Source organism: Varroa destructor, unplaced genomic scaffold (assembly GCF_002443255.2).
Source record: "Varroa destructor unplaced genomic scaffold, Vdes_3.0 BEIS01000001.1, whole genome shotgun sequence".
Classification (NCBI taxonomy): domain Eukaryota; kingdom Metazoa; phylum Arthropoda; class Arachnida; order Mesostigmata; family Varroidae; genus Varroa; species Varroa destructor.
This window is the reverse complement of record NW_019211454.1, coordinates 67,253,823-67,281,375: the sequence shown is the minus strand read 5'-3', so window position 1 is coordinate 67,281,375 and position 27,553 is coordinate 67,253,823. Positions and strand designations below refer to the sequence as shown.

The following is a 27,553-nucleotide window of genomic DNA, read 5'->3' as shown; positions in this document are numbered from 1 at the left end:
CGGCTTCTCTTGTTTTCTTGGTCTCTTGTTTGCAAGCTGTTCTCAGACAATTTTATAAAAGAAGTTTGGGGTAAGTTTGAATTTCCATAAATCACTTTATTTACAATCGTATTTATTACACAATATTTTACAATGCACACTTACACAGTCACACAGACGCTTTAGATCCCACGGATCTGCAAGCATGCCAGGCAGGACACTGGGCAAATACCCGTAAAGGCTATTTTCCATTTGCAATCACATTGATGATTCGGCTCATTTTTCAACTAATTATGACAATTAAAAATTACCTGATTATCATTCCTCGTTACGACCAAGTAGTCTCTGCACTTATATTATTGGCCGTTTCGAAGTTTCAAGTAAAATGATTGAATCTTTACCAATTGAACGCATGTTTGCCACAGCATAATCCTAATTCATAAGGGCATCGCACTCTGACCTTGCTTTCTCCTATCACACATCACATAGCTGATTATATATACAAAAACATTAGTTTACATGTTATTATCGACAAGTTCACACATGAATCGGTCCCTCGGATCGCATTGAGGCATTTCGGGCATCTCACGACCATCCTGAGCGTTTTTTGCTTCACGTGCGCTCCAAATCATACGCGTCGTACTTTCGAGAAGCTGATCAACTGAAAGTTGGTTGTCCGTTGGAAGCGAGTCTGTAGTTGCTTTCAACATTTCTGCAACCTTCTCAAGCTGCTTCTGAAAACGCTCAGCCGTATCTAGCCTCTGCTTTTTCTGTACCTCCAACATAACCCTGATAAACACAGATATCGAAATTAACAAAAGAAGTTTTTAAATGGAATCAATACAGGTAGATACACTTTTGTTCAAATACATGAGATCTGCGGACACCCCAGTAGACCAATACATGCTACTCTCAGCTAGGACATTGCGCCAACACGGTGAGGTATTCTTAGTTGAATAAGGAATACCCACAACTTTTAAACCGCTAAAGAATGTACGCATCTAACTGCATCACAGAAGATTTGGAATTCTCCGTAAAACGTATGATGTTACAAACAGGAAGTTCTGGGGAAAAAGTGCGTTTACAGCATACATCAAACATACTATAGCGTCACATTTCAGTTCACTAGATCTTTAGATTTAATAAATCAAATAACATCTTTAAACAAATTCGCTAAACTAACTGGTATGTACGAACGCGTACACACGATAGAATTTACCTGAGTGTTTCTCTGGCTTGGTGAGGCCGAAATTCATTGATTAAGTGGTGCATGTGAACGAATAGCAGGTTGAGGTCGTCCTTTTTCTCCTCTCTTCGCGAAGTATCGGGGCATTTGATTAGAACGTCAATCATGTCGATAAAATTGACAAGAATTGAATGATTCAACTTTTTTAGTTCGCGCTTTGGATCGTAGCTCTGCGGGTGTAGACGTTTGATACCCTGGGTCTCTAACGGCCTGATAATTGCATCATCCGGATGGAATGGTGCGTCGAACATTCGGTATGCCTCCTAGATGGACACAGTAAAATACGACAAGCAAAGAGATAAAGAACGATCTCTTAAATAAGACTTCAACCAAGGCTTCTATCAGTGACAGAATTCATGAAGGAACTTACAAAATGACGCTTATACGTAAACGTACGTAGTTCACTGGTTCTCTATCGTGTGATATCATAGCTTGACATATTAAGGTTTGTTTACTAGGTAAATAAATAGTTCCATGCAAATTTGATCTGAGTTTGATTATGTCAACTCTGGTACTAACCGTGATGGGTTTCGGGGGCGACAGGGCTCGCCCTCGTGCAATGTTTTCATCCGTGTAGTGCTTTACGTACTGGAGTGGAGGAAGAGGCAGTGAACTCGAACGCTCACTCATCTGCAACATTAGAAAAGCAGCAACGAAAACAGCTTCATTTAAATTCTGCATTAAATACTGATTTTTTAATCAACACATGGCATGTACCAGCCAATTTGGGCCTGTGTATTAACGAAGTTTAAAAGAATAACAACAAGAATAACAATAGTATTGCATCTTCTGTAGCCGACAAGCATGCAGATGGGTGTAACCAAGAACTTTTGAACAATATTTTGCTCATAGTGAGCAGCACGGAACGTCGTCAAGTGAAATTTGTGTTTAGGTAAACTACCTGAACGATTCTTTAGTTATACTGCAGAATACAAGAAGGTCATGCAAACGCGATATTAAGCACCTGTGTAGAACTTTTTGATGCTACAGTTCGGAGGTTGTCTCAGATTTGAAAAATTATCATTTGATGTTGTATACATAATTAAAGCATAAAAATAGGTAGTACAGCTTAATTAAAACAAGTGAAGAGTACTACCCTTTTGAGCGTTTCTGGAAATAAAAACGACTTAGTCAGATTAAATTAATATTTAGAATTAACTAATATTACTTTTTATTCCATTAATTGGGTAAAATTTACTCACGTTGATACACGTTGTGTTATCGTTTCAACTTCTTACTTATAACCTATGCAAATTTGGATTTGCTATTAATTAATTGATATTTCTATTTTGGCATTAATTTGACATTTACCCTGCCGATGTCGTCTCGCGTTACGGTATATTTAACTCTCTTTTAACGATTTCCACCAAACCCAGATGAATAGCACAAAATGTCGAAATTCAAAACATTCCAAACTTCACCACACGAACCCGTTTTCACCGTTACGATTGATTTGATCCCCGGTTCGTTCGCTGAGGCGATAATGCTGGCACAGAAGTAGTCTTCATTTGCAACAAGAAACCATTCCGCCGAAGCTTGTTTTTATTCCATCTCCAGATGAAAGCGTATGTCTGTGTGTTTTTATTGGACTGTCCTGATTGTGTTGTTAGGCTAATACGACTGCCACCAGGAAGAGCAATCGATTCAGTGACGACGACATGGGCGCCAGAGCGATACATCCGATGGTCGTCGCATAGAAAATAGGTGCATGCGATTCTGCTCTTTTTTAGGAACTTAAACTGGCCGTGCAACCATTCAATTCACAATTACTTTGCGCTTATAGATTTTAATGTTGCAATTATTTTTACTGAATTCGTGTGCATACTTAGTAAAATGAACATTTTTTATCTCACTATTATAAGTGCATAGCTATGTTTCCATTAGGAACTGTGATCAAGCCGATATGAAACTGACTAAAAATAATATTATTTTGCAGAATGAGCGGAAGCACAGCAAAAGAGGCAATTTGTTATGCGTTCTTGTCTGCTGCATGTTATATCTACATGTTACATGCTATTGTACACATATACAGTTATTTTATAGAAAATATTTTCAAGCAAAGGGCAATTGGACAAAGCAAAAAAGAAATACCAAAGTGAATAAGATATTTAGGTGAAATACATAAAATATTTAAAGAAGTACATCATAGTGCTGCTTCGTACAGAAGCGGCCTATTTAAACTCATATCAATAAATAATCGAAAACAATTATTTACAACGGACGACAATAGATAAATATTAGGCTACTGCAAACAAATATGGCGGATTTTAAAATTGAAAAACTTCAAATAGTTCGGCTACAATGATTATTTTATTATGTGTTAGACGTACTCCTTTATTCCTTACACGCGTATCCAGCGCTTCGGCAGCTTCTGGACAACCATATACTTATTATTCGCATTCCCATATGTAATTTCACTGTCTATGGCTTTTCAATGTGAATCAATAGTGCGATATGTTTGCTAATTAGTTACCTTTTTAGTTACACGAATCTAGAGAACGAACGAATAAGCAGGTTGAAGCCAGCATTGAGTATTCCTTCACTCAATCCATGGAGTAATTGAGGCATAGAAAGCAAACTTCCCTTGCTATAACCTCATGTAACATTATGTAATTAAACGCTGTGCGAAAAACCTCCTCGACTGCGGCAATACATCCCAATCCTTTGCGTCTCATAATCTGGTCTTTTCCTCGATGGTCTACAACGCTTCAATATCCGTTTTTAAAAAGTTTTCACCAGTGACGCACTATGCTTTCGATTAAGGTTTCCTTCACTAATGTCCTAACCAACCTTCGATGAATTTCTGCTGCCTTCGAGAAGCAAATACTTAGCCAATAAACGTTTAGCTTCGAGACTGAAAAATATTTTTCTTCCTAAACTAATTTCTCTTGAAGTAAACTTAATCGATTTTTACTAATAGATTTCTAAGGAACTAGAGATTTTTCCAGTTAAGTTTTGTTTGCTAGCGGTGTATGGTTCAGGCACTAGTTAATTTCAGTGTCCGCCGGATTCGTTTGTAGCAGTCTAATAATATACAGAACAACAGCTTTCCAATCTACTAGGTAAAGAAAGGACTGTTTGGCCTGCACAGAACATCCCCTAATCCTAGCTTCTATGCGAATTATGTTTTCTTAGCTCCACCAGAGTGTACTCACTGCCCATTATGCGAAATAGAGCTTATAAGTGATTACTGACTTTGCGAATTGTTCAATTTTCAAATACCTGAATTTAGAATAAGTGGATTGTAATAATAATAATTAAAATCACAAAATGCAGTACAACAAATTGTTTTTAATACGTCTTACGAATAGTGATTCTTAATTAATACCATTAGCTGAAACAAAGTTTCCTCAAGGGTATAATTCGTGTTCAAGGTTTGATTAGCGTGATATTTCCAGCGATTCACCACAGACCGAATTCTTCTGTTGGCTCACAGGGATTTACGTTCTATTTTCTACGCGCCGAATATAGCCTACTATGGTTTTGTGTGGGACAAGAAGATTCAAGCGCTGAATTCTTATATTTAAACCTTAGATATTTGCAATGGTATTTACGAGGCCACAATTCCGTTTCTATCTGCTTGTGGTGAGAGTTAATCGTTCATGTTTCAATTGAGCATAACTCCATTTTGGGAGTAATATAATACCAAGCAATACCACATAACTCTCAAAAGATAACGAAGTTTAAAATGATATTAATTATCTCATAACCACTGCCGCTCTTAGTATATTTCAAATTCCTAGCCATCTACCAGCTACTCGTGAAACAGAGTTATATTAGCTAAGAGTACTACCTATGAGATGCAGGCACATAACAACAGCTCGAAGCGAAGACTGCTGGACCACGAATCTGCAGTTACTCGCGGACGAAGTATACTCGAGATATTTATTTGGCACGATAATCGTATTTTCTTTTTATTCCCACTTTTTCTATTCCAATTTGGACTTTAAGCAAAGCAATACTCATACGGGACTGTTTCAGTAAAATGACGGGGTTTACAGTGGTTCTTTTTTTTTTTTGAACTCCAACAGGGACGCGCCCTCTTGCCTTTTCGTGGCCACGCATCCTTTATGTTCGTCCTTTTAGCCTTATTTTTTTACTCCTTACTGCCGAAGTAATAAACTATAAGAAGGATCTCCTTAAAAATGTTTTAAACGAGTAGGTAAATTCGAATGTATGGCTTCTGCAAAAGTAGTTTCTGATGGCGACGTCGTTATCATCTCACACATCATTCTCACACGCAAGTGTTTTATAGTTATGTTGTGAATTCTATTAGCCATCGTAGCAGGCCGTCAGAGCTTCTCTATCTTTTAAGTTTACTATCCATCACTACCGTCGGGCATTTCAACAGACGGCTGGCTCCCAGTATGAAACGAACCGTGTGTCTATGTCCGGATTCGAACCTATACCACCACGCGTCCCTAACGTGAACGAGCAAATTTGTAGCTTGATAAGTTATCACTAAAACGGACCGTCAGGGACTATAGCCACATAAGCTGTCCATACCTGGGTATTGTATTAGCTTTACGAAGAGATGCTGAAAGTAGTGTTAAAAAAGGAACCTATCTTTTTATAATTTTTTGAGTAATTTAGTAATAACCAATAGGGTGATTCTGTGAGAAGTTCTTTGACTTCTGTGTGCATAATCCCAGTAATCGATGAATTTTTAGGATAGAAAAGAAGAAATGTTACTTGCAAAAAACGACGATGCTATGAAATGACCGTGAACGGCTCGCCAATGCGGAAGTCAGCCACGGCTCTCTTTGTATTTGGGACTGTCTTGTTTTGTAACGAAGTAGACTGCTTGTCAATCCAATATAGTACAGTAAAAAGAATGAACTTTTGCTGAGGAGCTTACTAGATACCTATCATTAAAATCAGTAAAGATCTTCATAGGCAAAGAAAGCCGTAGCCTTCATTAGCTCTAGGTCTTGTCTGCGTTCATTGATTATCCTGACTGATATTATCATTATTATTGGTAGTGCCATGGTGAATGTATGTAAATGCATGAACGCGATATTCGTCGCTCCATGCGGTATCCATTAATGCCCTTCCTTGGTCAACAGCCAGCGCGTTATTCCCTCTCCGATCGATGTGTCAAGTTACTAGCCTTACAGGCCTTTACCGTTCTTCCCTTGCTGGCAAGCAATCTGCAACCGAGGACATGCGCTGTCTCGGACTGAGGTCGGCTAGCTGACGCTATCAGTAGTAGTCGCGTGCGCGCGGTCCTCGAAAACGCAGTTACAAACTAGTAGAACAGGATAATCAGCAGAGACCATATGTATACACGTTAATTTAATCTTGACAACGTGTAGTCCGAATGTGTGGCTAGCCCTATCGAAGATTCAGAAGCTTTAGACTCTCTAACAATACACAGGCGTCGGATTATTTTCGGCATTTTGAATATCACCATAGGACACCAGGAAAAGAATCTCAGTAAGTGCTGTTGGCCTAAAGATTAAGTGAACGAATTGCTTTATATATGTATATACACCCATACCGATATGTACGTTTTATATATATATATAAAAAGAACGCGACCAATTTAGCGATTTAAATCAGCAGTAGATGTATTTATTGGCCAGGTTTTCCTTAGTCAATAAAGCAGTATGTGCTTTTAAAGGTAAGATTAAATTTGTTTTCTGCAGGATTACATTTTTTGTGGGGTGAAGTTCATATCGGCAGTTGAATATCATTGTACTTTCCACTAGGCCTACTTCGTACTAGTAACTGGAATTTCAGCTGCATATTTTTAATATTTATCAGCTGGCGAGACACTGAGCTCGACCATAGTACCCTTAAGCAACACGGTACGTGATCTAATGTCAGTGAAAAATTTATTAGAATCACATCTTCATATTGGGACTGACCGAAAGCCAGACAATTGCAGTGATTCAATTCTCACCGTGGTCTCAACTGTGTAATGGTTTTATAGTTGAATTATTGATGATTATTTGAGAGGTACAAACAACAACTTACTTTTTTTCGAACGTCAAAATGAAAGCAAATTAAACCATTGGCTACAATCATATTTCATCGAGCTGTCGAAAATATCTTCGCCCTTATTAGAGCGTTTTGATCGCAGTAGAATGTTTTTGGTTTCGTCTGAGTTTGGCTGATCATTACATGAGAAATGTCCTACTCAGGCATTTAGCGGACCCAACGGTGTCACAGCATTCCTATTTCTATTGCGGAATATAGTAAGGGACGCGTCAGGGCAAAGGTTTGAAGTCTCGACACAAACCGTTTACGAAACTTGAGATAAGTTATCGAATCTGACGCTTGCATGAAATGTGAAGAAACAAAACATACATTTTTCTTGTTTACGTACGTAGCCAAATCCAAGTTGCAAACGGGTGCCCTGACTAAAAACAGTGATCTACAGGTATCTCATCAGGAAAAGGGTGAGTTGATTTAGCGTGTATTCTATATTTGGCCTTAAATTAATCTCGCGAAAGTTTCATCTCATACTGTTAACGGACATAGTTTCGGATGCTTTTCGGCCAGTGTTTTTCTAACACTGGCCGAAAAGCATTCGCAGCATAAAATACAACAGGGACGACGACTATATTTTATGCAATTTCAGTCCTAAACTTGTGTTTCGAGGACTCTTGTTGCATTATGCTTAATCAAAAGACAGTTCACAGTAGATGACAAGCGTAGAAAGCCATGACTGAAGTTCGTATTCTAAGGTAACGTCAAGACCATTTCATATATGATCTTTACGCACACAGATACATTATCAAGTAGACAGGCGTTTGACGCATACTAGGTTTGTAAAATGGTGAGTAAATTTAAACTAACGTATCATGTTTGGTGGTTTATGGCGGAAATCAATTTTCACACGCGCCAATCCAAAGCTGCGTTGCGAGTTGTTTCCAGTATGTCTGTTATAGGTCAACGGTCAATAATAATTCATTTCATAAGTCATATTTATACAATAGATCGGGATCTATTTTTGTGTTATACCTAATCACAAGTTACTTTGTGTTCACTCAACGTTAAGTTCAGGCACAGGATTTAACGAATAACGAAGTAGCTTGCAGTTATTCTTCGGAAAAGCCTAATTATATTTTAAAGGATTCACAACATGCTTCTACTGCCATTGTAGTTTTAGCCTCAGACTTATACTCTAACGAATGCTCTAACTGAAATTGCTAATCATATGCTACGATACATAACTGTAGTTGAGACAATGATATTTCTGCAGGTTATCTACGGATATATACTATTTACATAGTATTATTAAATATGTGTAATAAAATAATGAGAAAGTAAATGTTCAATTAATTGGAAAGGTCACTACATTGTCTATCTAATTGCGTGGTGACAAAAGCAACAATAAAGGGTCGGACTGTTTAGCTGTTAAGTTACTCCGGAATTTCCTGGTCTATTGGGCAAAGCGTTGCGGCATACATGTCAACTTGGGCTGCATAGGTCAAGCAAACTGGGTGTCACAGTAACTGATGCTATGCCTTCATTGCAAGTAATTTCTAGAGTCGTGTGTTTTTGTTTCGATCGAATATACGTTGCCGGCAGCAACGTGTATCAATTTTCGGCTGCAATGAACAACCGCCTTTCGAAAAACTAGCCTGGGTTTTGTTTCTTTAGGAGTTAGTCCGTAGCGTGTAGTGCGCGTTCTTCACATGCGCACCCGACATCCGACGTCTATTATTGTACACACATATATATATATATATATAGATCTATAAACGGATCAGTTAATGTGCGCGCATTTAGGTTAGCTATCGGGGGCCATCCACGGTTTGTTCATTCTAGCTCACTTGGTTTTGGCGAACGTATTGGCCGATAGCTGGTTTGCTGTGGGCGAGATTTTCTATTCTATCTGTTGATCTGTTTGTACAACACTTCATTTTTGTTGGGGTGCAAAGTGCAGTCGCAAGTCATCCGCTTCGCGTGTTCGTCAACCGCAAACGGAATTCTTAATGATTTGATGCGTCTACGACGTGGATGGACAATGACTGGGGTCCCTGTGCAAGAGGATGTCTATTATACGTGCGAGAATTCGCTAGATTTCAAATCTAAAAAGATCGACTACATTTCGATTCATACTTTTTGTCGGCTTCTAATGGCTCATCTTATACATAACCTTGCATCTTAATTTTGTTGCACATAGTTCGTAAGCCATAGTAAATGCGTCGTCAAAAGTTAGATATCGTCGAATTTTAGATACGACGATGTGTAACCTTGGAAATATAATAACAATTTATAATTACTACAAATTCTAAATGTTCGCGCTATTTTTATAGAAACAACATTAAATATAAAAACGCGAACTAAGATAATTGCAATAAAAAATATGCTTCCTTTTTGGCAGTGGGTCACCTTTGCGACAGCCTTGATTCATCACTAATGATATAAGTGTGGCCACATGGTTCAAAATCGAGTCTGATGTGTCTTACGCTAGGTACTTCTATTCAGGATTCGCTGTTTTCTTGCTAGTTTAAACGCACATAGGCAATCAACGTAAGGCACAGATTTTTTAAACCTGTCTACCTGTTTGCCTCTATCGATAGATAATCCACGGGCAATTAGTTGCGACTGTAACCAAAAAGCTATTAGTAGTTAACAGAAAAAAATATAATCTTTTACAGTAGATAATCTACTAGGGCCATGTCAGTGGCTTATATAATGAGGTTAGAATTTAACTTTTAAGTGGTATACTCAAAGTAACCTGTTCGGCCATATATATATATATATATATATATATATATATATATATATATATATAAAGGCTATTGAAGAATATGATCAATAAAATATAAAAAAAAGATCAATGAAGTAGCTTAGTTAGTAGTAGAGTTACTGCTGCGTCCGCATGTGTTCATATGGATACACCCTGACACAGTGTGCTAAGCTCTGTTACTTTTGGATAAAGTCTGGCCAAAAAAGGATTCTGTAAATGACATTTTATCCAGATCTTCGTTGGTGACAGATAAAAAAGCTATGACGAGCGTCGCAACGTATCTTTGCGGACCTGTCGTGCTATTTGAAAGACGTAGACCGACGCTGTTGTAACAGACGATCTCCAAGACTCAATTTCAAAATGGATTCAAGCCCGGCGTAATGGCGAGACTGTTGAACAAAGAAGTTGTTTACTCTTCAGCAGTGAAGATCGCCTGGTCATATAGGCATGGCTGTGAGCGTATATCCCCTTTATTTACTTGACACAGATATTATTATAACTGTTCTTACTTGTGTGCGGGTTATAAAAGGAGATTCTTTGAAATATTGGATAGTCGTTTTGCACATAAGCAAATAACTATCAGAGATACGTACAATTTGCTGGTCGTTGTGTAACTAGAGCAAGTAATAGGCTAATCGAAAGGCCAGAAATATGTCTCTGATTCGCCAGAAGTTTTACCAGTTTTTTGCTCCACCGAATATAGGGAATTCGTAGCTGATTTTGTAGAAGAGTACATGACATATAACGTTTATTGTTAACATGTGCGAATGGTGTTTTCTTCTTGATAAAGTACGGCTTCCCCTGCAGGTTGATTAAACGGTTAGTTACTTCGATTCGTATCACTGTTGTGGTGGAAAAAATTCAGTTGATTAAGATTTTGTTTTATCTGTTTGCTGCTTGAAGACCCCCCAACCTTAAACACCGACAAATACAACACACAGGCCACGACTATAGTAAAAGTATTTAGAATAACGGATGATTGCTCAATGGCTGGTGCGCCAGTCCGACCCAGTCGTACTCTCATCTACCTTTGTATACACATTCGTATGCTTCAGACTGTGCTCGATATTACGGTGTCATTTATGTGGGTTAAGCTGTTACAACATCTACATTTTGGCCAGCCATAAAAAAAAACTGTACTCCGATATCTGTTTTTCTAATAGTCAGTGCACAACCGAATTATCATAATGATCGGAGTATTTGAGTCAGCCGAATATAGCACTTATAGCATACTGGTCTCGTCTCAGCGAGGTTTCTCTCAGACCCAGTGCGGTCTCGTTTCAGATCTCTGTCTTTCAAATATCTTGTTCCAGTTCTGGGAAAGAAACTATCCGCCACAGTTGTATAAAGCACTCTCTAATAATTGACGCCAGGTTAGGCATGAACTAGGTTCGTCTTTATTTTTGTTTTCTAATGCCACGTTTCGCTGCTATCACTGTGTGAGCCGGTTGCGGATTTTCGGCCTTTTGTTCTTAGCATAGACGACTTGCCTTCATTAGCAGTTTAATATGGAGTGGATCTTGCTAGATTTAGCTGTGGTCGTTCCAACAGACTTATAATGACTCGAACAATCAACTACTACTTTATTTTACTTTCTTATTATGTATTAGTTATTCGGCGGTACAAATTTTGCCAACGGTCAAATTTTACCTAACCTAGTATATTTACATACCTGTCAGTTATTGGTTACAATGGCAACGCACGCAAAGGGCTGTGCATTAAGCACCTAGACCCTGGCTCCCCTATGAAATACGTAAAACTGCAGTCTGTTCGTTGGCTTCTGAAGGTGTCAAACCGGGCGGAATGCTTGCCTTCTAATTTATTGGTTACTATAATGAACAATTTAGCATCTATATCATAGCTCTACAGTAATTCACATGAAAAAAAAAGCTTTGCTCATTTCTAAGTTCGACGAACATCCATTTTAAATTTCTGGGCATCAATACTAAACTTAGGAGCACGTAGTGGTATAGGTTTCAATCCGGGCCTTAAGTATCGAACGTAATATTCAAAACATTTTATTAGTAACGAATAGAAAGAAACATAATTGCGCGCACTCCTTGTATAGAACGCCGCTTTTTCCAATGATGCTGTCGAATTTTTACGAAGTTCGAATTAATCGATGTCTTTTTCTCTCGTTTATTTCGTTTTCATAGCGCCAAGCAAATAAACGTTTCGAGTTGGTCGTTCTGTACTGCCGGTATGTATTGCTTCAGAGGGTTCACAAAGCGGACTTCTTCTGCTCAATTCGGACCATCACGTGTTTTTAAGTTTACAGGGGAAGCATGTTGTCAATGTAGCACCGCCGGAACGCTCAATCTAGACCACCTCAAACGTTACTAGTTTCGGTAATCAAACACACTGGCAATGCACAACTGGACAAAGTTTGATACACTGAACTGAACATTTGTAGAGATCTACCATTTAACTGAAGTTTCTCTGAGTAGAATAACGTACCAACAGTGAATCAGGTTAGTTTGCAGCTATTGGCGTGCACTGATGGTTAAATATGAGAGGCTTTGAATGTTGCCCAAGTGTATAAACATGCCTGTATAATTCACAATTAGAGACTGGTTTTGGGAGCTGCATGGGAGCAGTCATCCCAAGCGACCGCTTCTGGTTTTGTTGTTGTCGGCGTGGGAGGACTTGTGTCAACAGGCCAATCGTGACATGTGTAACGATGTTATTACCTCAAAAGTATAGTTTTTAAATAACACGGAAGGAGACCTATGTTTAAAAAAGCAGCCTACCAATCAAATCTTCGAACAGTTTACCCTAAGGTGTACTCGAACCTCTAAACCCCCGATTTAGGAGACCAATGGCTTACCCATCGGGCCATGAGGGTCGTGGGAACCATTGTCAGTATGTAGAACTTGCGGGGCAGTTCTATAGCCTTTGTGTGAGATTTCGCCTGTGCTGCTTGAGCTATTTATTGCATTTGGCCAGTCGCATGCCTGCAGGTCGTCTTACCTTGTTATTCAGCAGAACCGGCAGTGAGAACGTTTTAAATCTATGGATTTATGCAGACAGATCGCACAAAACGAAGCGCCAGGTCATTGCGTAATATGCATGTTTCACATACCTATCCCATCAATCTAATTACCCTTACCGGATTGTAAATCGTATGGGTAACTGTAGTAACGTAGTGGAAAGTAGAACTTCTACGTTACCACAGTCCTACGACTATATGCATATTTCAAGTATATAAATAATTAAAATAAATTAAATCAATTAAGAAAGATCAATAAACATCAAGACTGTATGCTTGTAAACAATGTCGTTTCGCAACCAATAGTGCTTTTCCTAGGAGTAAACATGGGTTTCAAGAAGAAATGGTTTACGGATACTGGAAGCTGGCTATATATATGTCATCGTTAAAAATAATCGGTATCATAGGAACAGAGAACTTAGACCAATGTATTCGTTAAAAATTTTTCTATTAGAAGGTCTAAATGAGCTCACATCAATTCATCGAGTGTTGGGAAAATATTTGTTGAACACGATCATGTCGTAGGCTTGCAAAAACAGGCTAAATGGGCCACTCATAGTTACATGAAAAGAAGTTATTCGCCAAAAATACAAGGAAAGTGCTTTTTTTTTCTGTCTGGGAAAGAACTGTCATTACGACTAAATAAAAACGATTTTTATAATAATTCGCTGTCAAATTGGGAAGTTTGACAAATGACACGAAGTCGGTTTTCGAATAACCGAGGGACACCCACAAATTGCGTTTCATACAAAAAGAACAGGAGCAGTGATAACGTGCGCGCCAAATCAACGCGACGGACTGAAGCCTATTTAATTATCGCATAATTTTTTTTTGCATAATTTTGGTATAATTATCTATTTTAGATTCTGATCTATGATCACGATTATTCGAAATGTAGTATCGACTACGGTGTGCTAGTAAGGTTGACCAAATATCCTTAATTACATGCGTCCTTAGTGTAAAAATCTGATATAATTCGGTATATACATTCATTTGTGCGATCCCATTGAATTGTATTCGGTAATTATGGGCCAAGACCAAAGCTCTTGTACTAAAATATCGCCTATATATCATCGTAGTTGAGTTTTACCATAGACCGTCTACATTGTCCAGATGATCTTACCCCTTCATCATAGATATCGTGGGCAACTCTTCTATGCTATACGAGATCATCCATATTATGGTCCGCTCTGCAATGGAACTACCGATTTGATCTCTTTAGCTAGGCTAGTACATATTTGTTTGGAATCTGTTTTATTACAATTTTTTTTTTGTTTTTATACAATTCCTATACCGTCCGATCCAACAGATTTAAGATGAAACAAGCACTGCTGCAGAACTCAACTTACATAAGTTAAGTCACAGATCGAGTTAGATTTATAACCTAAGCCCGCGACATATTTTGGGTATCTGGTGTTCCTGACCTATAGAAATTTATACTTAAAGTAAGTCAATATGATCGACTGGTTCCGTAAAAATATCTACTAGCCCCTAAACAATCGGCTGATCTGTGTGCTTCATAAATGATCATATACTAAAAACACTAGAAAATTCTTTATTTGAGTGGTTTCAACTCATTTCTCTCATGTTTGCATATGCTTCAATACGAATAATTTTCAGCCAGCGAACGATGGGGCCTCTAGAGCTTGTACGCTACATTATATATCGTATGGCGTTCTACATTTGGCGGCCCGTATTAAAAAAAGGCCGTTTCAGCGCATTGTACGACATCCTTTCATTTGCCCCTGACAAAAATGGCGTTATAATCCCGCAGAAGGAATTTGAAGAAGAACTTCCCCGCCAAACCGAAAAGGAACCACGCGAAAACTACCAAAGTGATTCAGTTCAGATCTTTGGGCAGAATGCAAAAGGTCAAATACTGCTGGCATCAATACAGCGCCAACCTGACGGTAGGTAGTTAGATCACTCTGCAGCCATATGTTATTCTAAATATAATTTAATCTAGGTACTTTTTATCAAATTAAACTTTCTGCGCTTGCTACCATTCCCGAAGACAAAAACTGCTGATTTCGTTTTTTTAGAGTTTTTAAGGTTTAGAGTTTAAGAGTCAATTAAGGCAACACGATCTTTTTGTATTGAACCTAACAATTTGATATTAGGTCTTTTTCTTACTACCCTGTGCGACTTTATTGTTAAAAAGAATTTTTCCGATATACACACTTCTCTTGTGTTTTTCTTCTCGGCTAATAATAGAACCTATCTAACTGTAGGCCTTGCAATTGCTAGCCTTTACGTGCGACTCGTTTGTGGACGTTCGTACTGTTTACCTCAACCAATTCAAGTGGACACATCGAATAATGAACACTTTATAGCTGGGAGCTTACGAATTACCTGCGTTCATCCGATGCGAAGGTGGAGGGTCGCGTTCAACGGAAACCTCAAGGAAGTTAACGCTGAGAATATCGACCTGGTTCACGTCAGACTCGTAGCCATGTGAGCTTGCAATAAGTGCCTTTATTCATATTAGAATTATCTCTCGGATATTTCTCAAATGATAATTTTTTTTTGAGAAGTTTTTAAGAAGTTATAATCTACTTTTTCGTTCGTTAGAGAAAAAAAGTGATTTTTTATTATTCTGTACATTTATAAAATGGCTTAACATTACGTTTTAACTAATGAAATTTTCAAAGGCTTTCATCGAATCCAACCTATACAAAAATAGAACTTCTTCCATTTACACAACTAAAACCTACATTCATGAAAAAGTGTATCAATCTAGTGTTGATTTCAACATTAAACTTTATTTTGGAAGGTGATCGACCTTCAAATGGGCAATGGCTCTTCACTAGAAAGAACTATGAAGCGTATAACATCAACCGTAATTAGGTAATAATTTTAACAATAACAGTCTTTCTTTGAATGTCCTAGAGGGAACCTTGCACACGGATGCGCAGATTTTCAGTCATACTATAACGAAAAATTCTTGGCGCGCCAATTGGCTCAAAAAGCAGGATTTCGAGCATTAAACCGGGACGTCCTGCGAAAAAGCTTTAGATCATTGAATGCGTATTACCAGCGTTTTAGCTTTGCAAGTAAGGTGTTCGTCGAACATGGTGAGCCAGAAGAAATGTATATATTTGGCTACAAGTCGCGCTTTTCTGACACAAATACAGTCATCAAAAAGTCTGTCATCGCATTTACGGAGGTCAGTGAAATTGGATAAGTCGTACGTAAAACGTGACCGAAATATGTGGGTATAGCGTATTTCGCCCCAGTTAGTGCTATCCCTACTGCTAAAGCCTCTTACAGATATCGACTAATGTAAGTGTCACTGAAGGATATAGTATCATCTTCTGTCCAACTTTTCCATACCTGTTAAAAGGTGGTTGTATTGCAGAACGGCATTTCATCGGTTTTGGGAATATGTGACCTTCCCGACATTATGGACAACCTTATCTTTGGATACATCAATCTTCCATGCCGGCAACAAAGGCCATTGGAGTTCTGTTCCCCTGTCGGGGAGTTTTTCGAACCAGGGAAATTATCAGTAGAGATAGGCGCAGGTAAGATGTCTAAATTGACTTTCTGAAACAAGTTCTTCAACTTCGACGTAGATTGTTAGACGCAGATTGCATTATAAAGTCGGCCAATAAAGGTTGATTTTTACTATGACAAAAAGTGGCTGCAAAATTAGAGTCATTAAGCTAACGTTTGTCCTGTTTCATTTTCTAGATTGTTTTAAATCCTTTCGTCTTGCTGTACTGGAAGTAACGGATGTAATAGATGAAGTACAGCGCTTTCAGGGCAGCTACTGGAAACGCAGCTCAAAGTTTTGTAAAATTTCTCTTGACGGAAATGTCGGACACGCACTGACCTCCGATTTTACAAGGTACTTTATATATATCAATATTTTACCTATTTAACACTATATATATAATGTGTATATTCGATTACTCATTCGAAGTATAATTAGTGGGTTGTAAACATCGTGGTCTAGTAAATATTATCTTAAACTTCTACTTACATTTCTAGGGAAAAGATCCAGCTTTCTTTACCGGTAGTGCCAAGGTATTTACCTTTATCCCAAGCTTCACCATCGTTACGTCCACTGGTGCTCCCATTTCAAGAGCTGGCTTGCGTCCATAGCCCATTAACTGGAGGCAAGGGTAGTTCATTAGCCGTTTTGACGCAGATTTCCCTGGATCACACAGGACTGGTAAGAATGGATTCAGAATTCGTTAACATTCAATTAGTGGCTACATATATGTCTTTCTTATTTCGCTAACAACTTTGGGCGCATTTTTTATAGTTTTGTATTGATTCTTTATTAGCTATCGCTTTGGAAGTTTATCGAGCCTAAATTGTCTGAATTTGCAGTTTCACGTGCCTCAGGGAGTCTGCGTGACAACGGTCGCATACGAAGAATTCGTGTCGACCCAGGTCGTAGCCAATGCACTGAAAGATCTGGAAGAAATCGTGGCTTCTAACCCCACACTCAAGGATTTGCGCGAAGCATGCAATAGGTAAACTTTGGAGCCACTAAACGCACTTATTGTTGAATTGTAACTTCAATTAGAAGTTAGAGTTGTTTAGTTTGCTAATTGATATTATACATATCCTCCAGAACTTTGCTTAACAAAGTTCTTAAATCGACTGTTTCGTCTCTTGTGAGATGCTAAAGCAAAGATTTTAACCACCACGAATGAAGCCAATAATTAGAAGACCAATCAGATTTTCAATTGACAGGTACGTGGGTCGGAATACGTGTGGTCCTTTTATAATTTGGTTCCGACAGGATTGGCTCTATTGTAGCTACGGCAGATTTGCTACCGTCAATTTCATCAGTGTTATTGGAGAACATTAAGCCATCCCTTCGCTATGCTGTACGCTCATCTGCATGTGGGGAGGATTCTGAAGAAACATCAGCTGCAGGTCAGATGGAAACTATCTTAGGTGTCGAAGGCCCTCAACAGGTACTCCAAGCTGTCACGCGTTGCTGGGCCAGTCAGTTCTCATTTACAGCCGTACAATACCGTAGGTTTGTATATGTATTTAACAAAAAAGCTTTTCTCGTCACAGTAAATCGCATGTAAAGCCGACCAGTGCAAATAGATTTATAAAAAAAAGGATGAAAGAACTGTGCTGAAAGAGAAATTGGACAGGAATTACATTTGTATTCGTTGACTGTACTATAGGACTTCGTCGTTCTTTCAAAACGGCCGAAGTCCCTCCAATTCGATGACCCGGCTTCACATGACACTCCTATTTTCTGGGTACAGCACGCAGAAATTACGAAAATTACTCAGGAGTCACGTTAAGTAGACCTATAAAAATTAGATTCCTAGCTTCATCCTCAACGCGACTCAGTTCATCTTTAATACTCTGAATCCTAATTAGTTCCCCGTTTCGGTTGGCTTAGAACAGAATCATTATACCTCTTTCTATCTATGTCTTTATTGTAATTGGTTCCCAGCATGTCAGAAGCGATATTGAAGACAAACAATTCTATTCAAGAAATCCTGCACATGGTACTGATATTAGTCCTACAAATTAAGCCAATATTACGGAGTTTACTACCTGTTATCAACCTTTAAATTAAAACAGTTACTCTATTGGCCGTATTAATCCATATGCGAATGTACAGACATGATACTATGTCTTTATTTTTATTTTATATATATATATATATATATATATATATTTACTTTATTATTATGATACAAATATTTTCGGATGTAGGCGATACGGTCAGCCAGTAAATGTTCCAATGTGCGTCGTTGTCCAGGAAATGATATCGTCTGAGATATCTGGCGTTATGTTCACCGTAGATCCAGTGTCTGGAAATCCCCGACATATAACCATTACCGCTAACTACGGAATTGGAGAGGTACCTATAGAGTTCCGCCATGTACATAGCTAGCACCAATTTAAAAGTCCCCATAAAAAAAAAGTGTAGATTTCTGTTCCACTATTGACCAGTATAGCAGATGCATAGTTTAAAAAATGCTTGTGACTATCATTTGCGGTTAAAGAGATCGGCTTGCAACTAGTGGCTTAACAAGTGTCATGCTAATGACGCGACTAATTTTATTTAACATTTGAAGAGCGTCGTATCGGCAGCAGCAGACCCCGATACGTTTGTGGTGGCTAAGACTCATGACAGTCAAAAGGTAGAATTTGTTTGCGAAAAATTGGGTGAGAAGAGGTTGTCAACAGTTCTGTCTGGTAAGTATGGCGAGATAAATTTTAAACTTTTTCCTGTATAATTTTACATATTATACAGCGGATTTCTCAAGCAGAAAATTAGTCATTCGAGCCATTGCGTTTTGCTAGGTATCAAGAAACTTGGAAACCCGATAAGATTTCAGGTTTTTCATTTCATATTTGAGCTATTTTTGTTTTCCGTTGTCTGTTCTTGTATCTTTAATAAACAATAACATCAGGCTGTTATTCTCGAATTCATAGGAAAATATACATCTACACAAATGAGTAATCAACTAATTCAACGAATTTTTTTTTATTGTGGACAGTAGACACAGGAGGAACACGGAATATAACTGGGGAGACACGTTCATCTGAGGCTTGTCTTTCACGTGAACAAGTTCTTCGGCTTGGGAAAGTTGCGCTTGTGCTGGAACAAGCTTACGCTGCGCCAAGAGACACCGAATGGGCCTTTTTCAAGGTAACAACTTCACAAAGAGTTTACCGGACCTTCCAAACCATACGATAGATTGACTAAGTTCCTATTTATATTGGAACTCGCTTCGCGTTAATAATAAACAGCTTGGCAAACCGTTTATATATCCGCGGAACGTTAGACACAAATCCAATATATTACATAGCTGTTTGTTCTTTTTAGGATATACTGTACATGTTGCAAGCTCGTCCGATCACCTCACTGGACCAGATCGATACGGAGTTCGAGTATTTGCATGAGTCCGACCAAGGATTTGATTCCGAGATCGATACGCTTTCCAAAGCTAACGTCGGGTGAGCCATTCGTATCACTATTGCTATCACTAATCATAAATTTATCTAACAGCTTACGCCTAAAATGCCGTTGATCTGTGAATCGCCTGCAAAATACATATTTTTTCCTTTACCGATGTCAGGTCGAACAGTTCGGAATCAGTATCATCATTAATTTTTTCAGCATGAAACTTTTAAGGAAATTGGTTTTAACACTACGTAATCTGACGCATTGTTTTCCTCGCCTATCCAAGGTAGTAAGGATCTGTGAGCTTTGCGACTGATCGACAAGTAACTATATAAATTAGTTTTAAGTTACCACCGTATAGATCGTAGCCTTGCTTTAAGGGCAACTGCTACGTCTTTCATCGGTGCCCATCATCCTACAAACAGATTTATCTCTTCTAAGACACTGATTCTTAGAGGTTCTATTTTCCAAGAAAAGCATTGAAACAGTGACATGTTCTCGAATCTTTTGTTTGGGTCTTTCGTTCAACTCTTTACTATGCTGAGTGATAAGTGTCCTGGGTTTATATGCGGCTTTTCTCTTGCTGTTACCCATATGTATAACGCCGAGCTTCATTCAAAGCATGTTGAAATTAAGATTTTTTTTCAATTCCTCTCGCGACGTTCTCTTTTGAAAAACATAATTCAGACTCGAGACAGCTTTAAATAAACGGCCGACTCAGAGTATACTTTTTAATTTAATTTAATTCGACAGTATCTAACTGTTAACCTCGTTCGGTCAGTGAAACTGTAAGAGTAGTAAATAGAATAAAGTGCTACGTTCACTATAAGCGCGTGCTCGATTGTATTTTTCTACGCTATATTAGATTTTAATCATTTGATGTGTTATTTTTAGTGAGGTGTTTGGAGGCAGCATGTCTACACTCGGTCTTGATGTCATCGACAAAGCTCTGGTTCACAACCGGGTACGTATCCGTTGTGAGAAACATAATAACCCGTATTCACTCGGAATATTGTTTGCTTGAATTGACCTGTTGATCAGCTTGTGCAACCTAGTTCCTTTTTTCGACCTTTTTTTTTTTATCTATTACAGTGAAAAAAAAATCTCTAGAAGGTCTACCTGAGAAATTTTGGTAAGCACTATATACTCTTAGCCTGTTAACACACCTTACAATCGTTCTGTTAACAATTACAGATTGCAGCGCAGGATCTTAACGGCGAGAAGCAGCATACATATGCGAAGGCCATGTTTTTATCAAATTGCTACAGTCAGTGCTTCTTCCCTACCTATTGGGTCGGTAAGGCTTGCCTTAAAAAGCTTTTTATGTATGACACAAACATTCGAGGTTACTGCCGCGCTAGCTGCTAAGAGCGCCTATAAAAATCAGCAAGGCTCAATTTACGCAATATTTGGTTGCATAATATTTATTCTATATTGCATGTGTGCACTATCTGTTGTAATGCGTTTTTGTTTTCACACTTTGTGCTATGTTTCGAAACGGCGGTTTCGAATAAGCTAGCCCGGTTTTTCAGACTACCCAGGAGATGATTTGCTGTCACTGGGTTTAGCCATCTCCATGGCGGGCCGAAGAATTGAAGACGAATGTGTACTCATCTCGAATAGGAACAAAAAACGTTACCAGTTTGCAGGACGCGCCCCACGCGGTTTCTTAAAGGCGTTACGAGTAAGTCCAATGAAATGTTCTCTAATTAATAAACACTATTTTGATATTTAAATGTCCTTGTGCCTTCGTCACTGTTTTATAATGACCATGTTCAGCTATACTTTAGTTACCTTTTATTTCGTGCGTGTTCTTCAATTGTTCGGGGAAACAAGATATCATTTTGAGAATGAGCTATATTAACGAAGAAGTTACTGTACCTTTCACATTTTCGAATATTAACGTTATCTCGTGCCGATTACTGAAAAACAGTAGCAAAACTAACCGCAAGAACATAGATGCTTTGCTATATTAACTGCTTTAAACCATTTTAGTCCTGTTGGTACGCCGAAGACTCGTTGAAACAAACTAAGAAAATGCTGGCCACATACAAGGCCAAAACTGATGTGGACCGTTTTACGGAAAGTAGGCAGCTTTTTAATTACATTCTTAACGAAATACGCATCTTTCAAACGGTAAGATGGTCCTTCTTGAGTATTCTCGATATATATGTTATTTTCCCTTATATGCAGACACCGGTGTTAACATTAACTGGTAATATTCACGAAAGCTATTTTCGAGAAACGTTTTCGCATTGTTACTATATTTTTTTTAATTTATACGTCAAAAAACTCTTCTTTAATGACGATTTTTATTAAAACAGGTTGTGTTACAATTATTTCGATCGGTTTGAAGTATTCACTTATTCGAAAGGAAGCAATCCCAAATCGAGCGATTATAGATGAAAAACACTCTCGGACAAGTTACCCTTTAAATGGTATAACATTTTCTTGTTTTGTCGTATCGCTTGTAGGCCATGCTCAGCCATGAGAATTTCATCATGTATAATTCGATAAGCAACGTTGCAATTCTTAGTCTGCTTGTGTATTACAACAATGGAGGTAAGTGAGGGAACTTTACAGACATTAGTTGCTCTAGATTCGATAGGACAGTATATAGAAGGCATTTTATGGTTGTGTGGCTTAAGAAACAAACTATGAAAATATCTTTTTCTTGTTAGTAGTTTTAGTAGAGGTCCATTTGGTTCCCACTCTGAAGTGCTTTGCTAGTCGAAGGTTACCGCACTGCAGCAGATTAACAAAGTAGATTCCTGAGACTAAATGAGCAAATTCTTCTAATATAGTTTTTGCCAACTTGACAGGCTTACGTACACATAATCTAATAATATAAAAATTTAAAGTCGTTCGCTTCTGAATTGATGGAATAATAATAATAATCGAAGATTTTATTTCTTAGAGGTTATAAAAACTGTCTATATCTCATTATTCGTTTTCACTAGCTTCATGTAGTATAGTTGTTAGATGCTCGCGAGAGTATCACTTCGTATGGATACCGACAATGAACAGAATTCGAAATCTCGTTCTCTACGATACCTCTGATCGTTTTAATTTTACTATTACCTCTTTTAGAATGGGATCAAAACGTTTATTCCGATTTTGCTGCGTTAACGGCATCTTGTCAAGAGTTTGTTGAGTCCGCTGGCGTCCCTACTTCTATGGCTTGCCTTGCACAACAAGTGGAGAAACAGTTTGGAGAAGAGTTCAAAAAGTTGAGTTTTGAAGATGCTGACAAAACTTTGCGTGATGACCGCGGTGAAGCTGGTAGACTCTTTAATAAGTTCCTCGATGAACACGGGCATCGCTGCATGCGAGAGGTACGTGACTAACCATCAAGCGGAATCAACACTGATATACATTCAATTATGAATGTGGAAAGGTAAACATTATTCATTGAAGGGATATTTGAATCAAACTATTTTAGCCCTTTTAAAAAAATGACACTTCTGACAACAATATTATAGGTTCAAAAAACAAAAATAGGTGACAGCAAGGACCTGACATAGTCCTTTTTGGTTTTCAATCAAAGCCTTGAAAATGTGACACCATCTTGTGCATGAGCAATACATAAGAAAGATTCTGCATTTATGCTTAAGCTGTCAAAAATAAAGGAATAATAATACGATGTTCTTTCCCAACGCGAATTCAACGATAAAGTACCTAAATAAAAATAACACAACAAAATTTAACAGGTCCTTATCTCCTTTATTGATGGTTATTGTGATTATTTTAGCAACTTAATGACAACTAGTTTGTTAACGAGGAGTGCTTTATTGGACGGTAATATGCTTCGTATGCTACTATTTGATAGATCTAATTCATGTATTCTATTTGATATTTTTAGTTGGACATTCAAGCGAAGTCGTGGTCAATGGACTCCACATTACTGATAAAATCTCTTCAGGCGATGGTAGGATCTATCAGAACTTCAAGTGAAAAAAAGAAAGTTCTCACCCATGACGAGCTAATCAATACGCTCAACATTCGCTTACCGAAGATATGTAGGTCAGTTTATTTTTAAAGCGGCTTCATAGGGATTTCCTTTTTAGGAAACGGTTCTTATGTCCACCGATTTAATACTATGGAACAACCAGTTTCATGCATTTGCTCATAGTAACAGAATTCGTCACATATTTGATTATTTCATATTGAAGTATGTAGAAAATGCCTGAAATCTGATTTTAATGACCCAAATTAACAACGTCTCCGTATAATGTTTTTGTGGGCGGTCATTAAATTACAGATTTATTTTGAAATTTATTTTGAGGCGGACGCAAAAAGGAATTGCACGACGCGAGACTGGAAAATCTCTTCTGGTTATGAGCAACGATTTCCTACGCAAGTATTTTTATCGACTAGGTAGGATGATGGTAAGTATTCGAAAGAAGCACCTCGTACAAAGCAGTATATGAGCGCCTATCGATAAGGTGCGCCATGGAACAGGCTAATCCCCTCCTCGACTGAGCCTCTATTTAAAGAATTTTTTATTATTTCTAATTCCGGCTCATTTTTACTCTTCGACAATGTTTCAAATTTGAGACAATATAATTTTCGCCTTGCCGATACGGCAAATTAGCACTGATTCCTGCTTGCCACAACTCAAATTATCCTTACCTATCATACAATGCAGTTACTAGCTTTTTTAATACCGTTGAGTACTTATGATATGATACATGTGCTTTCGACACTCCTTTTTCACAGTTGACTGTAGCTCCAAAATGTTTGTGTGAAGCGTAAAAATCTATTCTGGTATTATACATTAAGGGGTAACAAAGTATAATCGATTACCGAAAACAGGTAAAAGATGGGCGTCTACCTGAAGAAGACCTTATATTTCACTTAACATTATCCGAGATCCACGAACTTTTCGAAACTCGTGCGCCTAAATATCTCATTCGAGCTCGTCATCGACGGACCAATCAGAAGGCTGCGGCAATAGCAATTTTTCCTGAACACTGTATTGGCCGACCTATCCAATGTGTATGTAACCTAACTGTGTAGTACACGCCACCGAATACAATATGATCTTAGATAACACTGCCTCTAATTACTACTTGAATATCTGAGAGTGTCGTACAATATTAACACGAACATGTGGTAGTATCGGAAAATACGTGCAGCTACAGAGAAATCGATAAGAACAGCAGTGTGACATCGCTTCTAGAGCACATAATAATACAGTCTGTTGTCAATTGACGTTTCCTCAGTTGAATGCGGCAAGAGGTGAGCTTCCAGTGAAAATGGCTGCTGGTACGCTGATGAGGGGTACGCCTGTCTGCGCTGGACAAGTAACAGCTCCCGTTCGGGTTGTTTGCGCTCTGGAAGACGCCGGTCAAATTCAGAAGGTATATCGATTGGGACGTAAGCATTTTCTAGCCTTCATCTGCGTGACATGGACAAAGAAGTAATAGAGTGTACCTGAACCAAAATAAAGGAGAGAATTGCGCAGATTCAAGTAATCATTCTAGCAGCATCCTTTCTTTCAGGGTGACGTATTAATAACGTACGCAATAGACATCGGCTGGTCACCGTACTTCCCGTTACTCGCTGGAATCGCCACCGAGCTTGGTGGAGCCATCTCACATGGTAAGAGCACGCTGGATAATGTCACTTAAGACACCAAATCGACTAAAGCAAAATTTTCAAGAGGTATTAGTACCAATAAAATTGTTGCTTCGCAGAAGTTTATCTTGGAAGTATATATAATAAGAGTAATTGAATAAAAATTATAATTCATTAGATTAAGCTTTTAGTAACGGCGTGCGTTTGATAAGCAACAACCGTATACTCATTCACGTGTACAAACAATAAGTATCAGTGAATCAGAGAGGTATTATATTACTGACTTTATTATATCACTTGGTAAAGTATTGCTATGTCAAGTATGACAGTTGGTTTCTTCTCATCTTAGACTAGCATAACAGCTCTTACACCCCGGATCGACGTTTAACAGCATCTGTACGTTCGTTTTGCCTTTGTTTTGTAGGTGCCGTTGTCGCTAGGGAATATAGCCTTCCTTCAATTGTGGGCGTGCACGGCGCTACTCAAGCGTTCCAATCTGGCCAGATCGTGGTGCTGGATGGGTTAAAAGGCACAATCGGACTAGTTGCTGACTGATAGCCTAGTGGTCTTATTCCGATCATCTTGCTCGGCTATTAGACATGTAGTATAGTGCAGGTGACGGCCCGCAATAGCTGTGCGCGATTATCGCTGAAATATCTGATTTCTGTAATGGTGGCATGGTACGCGTCGAACGTATTTAGATCACGTTCAATCAATCGCTTTTCGCGGAATAACGCAAACGGCGGTATATAAATGTGTTCATTACTTCAGGTGGTTATGCATATGCATCTACCAGAATAGATTTTCTACAACTTGATTTTCAAGAGAATATATATGTATTTTATTATCGTGCGTGTAATTAAAAACAGAGAGGATTTACTAACTCTTCGAAAGGATCATTTATAGTAACAAATATAATGGTGGAAATGGGTCGAGCTTTCATTTACCCTTCAATTAAACGAAAGTGCAAAAATGCAATTATATGAGGTAATATCAAGTTAACATTACCTGCATATGCGGGGCGTTCAAAAGGCTGGAAACTTAGGGTCCTTTAGACAGAATATAAAGAGCAAACAACTATGCAACGCTTCGCCTTCCGCAATGAAAAACTAAGGCCAGACTTTTGGCTAAACCTTCTACTGAAAGAAGATCCTTAATGCTGAAGAGAGTATTCCCAAGACTTGTTTGCACAGTAAAAATAACCAAAAATGTTTCAAACAAAAGAGAGAAAGAAACGAACAATTGGAGTTTATGGTATTATTGAGAAAGTTCTAAGGGTCCTTAAGGTGCTTCGCATTAATAAACGTAAAAGCAGACAAAATAGGTCGTTTGCACTTTTTTTCGCACCCGTACTGCTCATACTAATTCAGTACATTATGCTTGCATGCCGGACATAACGTACATATAAAACCGTATCATTTGGATACTCTTATTGTTTGTAGTCCGCCCAGCTCAGGCAGGTAATTAATTTGGCAGGTAGATCTGCACATGTTAGTGATTAAAGAGACTGCTACATAGCAGTGAGCTGTACAAATTAATTGTTTTAACTTGACGCGATGGCTATAATCGTATTTGAACTCACGGAAATGGATAGCTTTTTTTTTTTTTTTTTTCTAAAACAACACCAAATAAATAGGTTAGTATAGCTTTAAATATAAGTTTTCATTAAAATATTAAAATTTTTCGTTAAAAATAAGTTTTCGGCACTGTAAGCAATTGAGTTATTGCATTCATGTTTACTATATCAAGCAACGTGCTAACATAAAGTGAACAGCATACTTCGGTATAGGGCATAAAATGAAACCAGCGTTTTAAAATTTTTCGTTTGCGACAGCGTATAGCATTGGATCAAACGGTTTTTTGTAGTTCGCGATAAAACCGGAGGTATAAGACTAAAATTAATAAAACAAATATAGAGACTTTTAATAATAACAATCAGAATGACGAAACAGAGACGTAACTAAATGGTATTGCAGTCATCTGTTTTAACTGGGTAATACATCTTCAACTTGTAGTGTTCTCAATTCCGGTGTACAGCCATTTTAATTCGTCCTGGGGATTAGGCGTCTCAAGTAACGCCTAACGGCGGTTAGCCGGACGCAAAACACGTAAAGACATACCTTTAACGTTCACACCTGTCGTAACTATAAAGCT

At 38.2% G+C, this 27,553-nt stretch overlaps 2 protein-coding genes across 10 annotated transcripts; one reads left to right on the top strand and one right to left on the bottom strand.

The window, feature by feature from the left end:
• Window positions 1-71: 71 nt before the first annotated feature.
• On the bottom strand, window positions 72-4,205 carry MED7 (mediator complex subunit 7). 3 transcript variants are annotated; one of them, XM_086975908.1, is made up of 4 exons: window positions 3,699-4,205; window positions 1,745-1,855; window positions 1,199-1,488; window positions 72-768 (listed from the first exon to the last, which is right to left on the bottom strand). In XM_086975908.1, the coding sequence occupies exons 2-4, from the start codon at window positions 1,853-1,855 to the stop codon at window positions 495-497; spliced, it is 675 nt and encodes a 224-aa protein (XP_086832034.1). In that variant the 5' UTR covers window positions 3,699-4,205; the 3' UTR covers window positions 72-494. The 3 variants fall into 3 exon arrangements, with proteins under 3 accessions (XP_086832034.1, XP_022659093.1, XP_022659087.1); XM_022803358.2 differs by lacking the exon at window positions 3,699-4,205 and adding an exon at window positions 2,656-2,842; XM_022803352.2 differs by lacking the exon at window positions 3,699-4,205 and adding an exon at window positions 2,537-2,840.
• Window positions 4,206-6,361: 2,156 nt separating this feature from the next.
• LOC111255471 (uncharacterized) lies at window positions 6,362-26,722 on the top strand. 7 transcript variants are annotated; one of them, XM_086981075.1, is made up of 26 exons: window positions 6,362-6,661; window positions 12,089-12,132; window positions 14,542-14,831; window positions 15,153-15,375; window positions 15,811-16,087; window positions 16,265-16,445; window positions 16,615-16,771; window positions 16,915-17,098; window positions 17,260-17,405; window positions 17,678-17,920; window positions 18,622-18,769; window positions 18,987-19,107; window positions 19,413-19,564; window positions 19,742-19,872; window positions 20,714-20,783; window positions 21,014-21,112; window positions 21,339-21,503; window positions 21,815-21,955; window positions 22,294-22,381; window positions 22,910-23,154; window positions 23,682-23,842; window positions 24,081-24,207; window positions 24,635-24,817; window positions 25,045-25,182; window positions 25,324-25,423; window positions 25,824-26,722. In XM_086981075.1, the coding sequence occupies exons 3-26, from the start codon at window positions 14,552-14,554 to the stop codon at window positions 25,952-25,954; spliced, it is 3,891 nt and encodes a 1,296-aa protein (XP_086837201.1). In that variant the 5' UTR covers window positions 6,362-6,661; window positions 12,089-12,132; window positions 14,542-14,551; the 3' UTR covers window positions 25,955-26,722. The 7 variants fall into 7 exon arrangements, with proteins under 7 accessions (XP_086837201.1, XP_086837220.1, XP_086837213.1 ...); XM_086981094.1 differs by lacking the exon at window positions 12,089-12,132 and having other exon boundaries at window positions 15,255-15,375; XM_086981087.1 differs by lacking the exon at window positions 12,089-12,132 and having other exon boundaries at window positions 21,014-21,116; window positions 21,352-21,503.
• The last annotated feature ends 831 nt before the right edge of the window (window positions 26,723-27,553 follow it).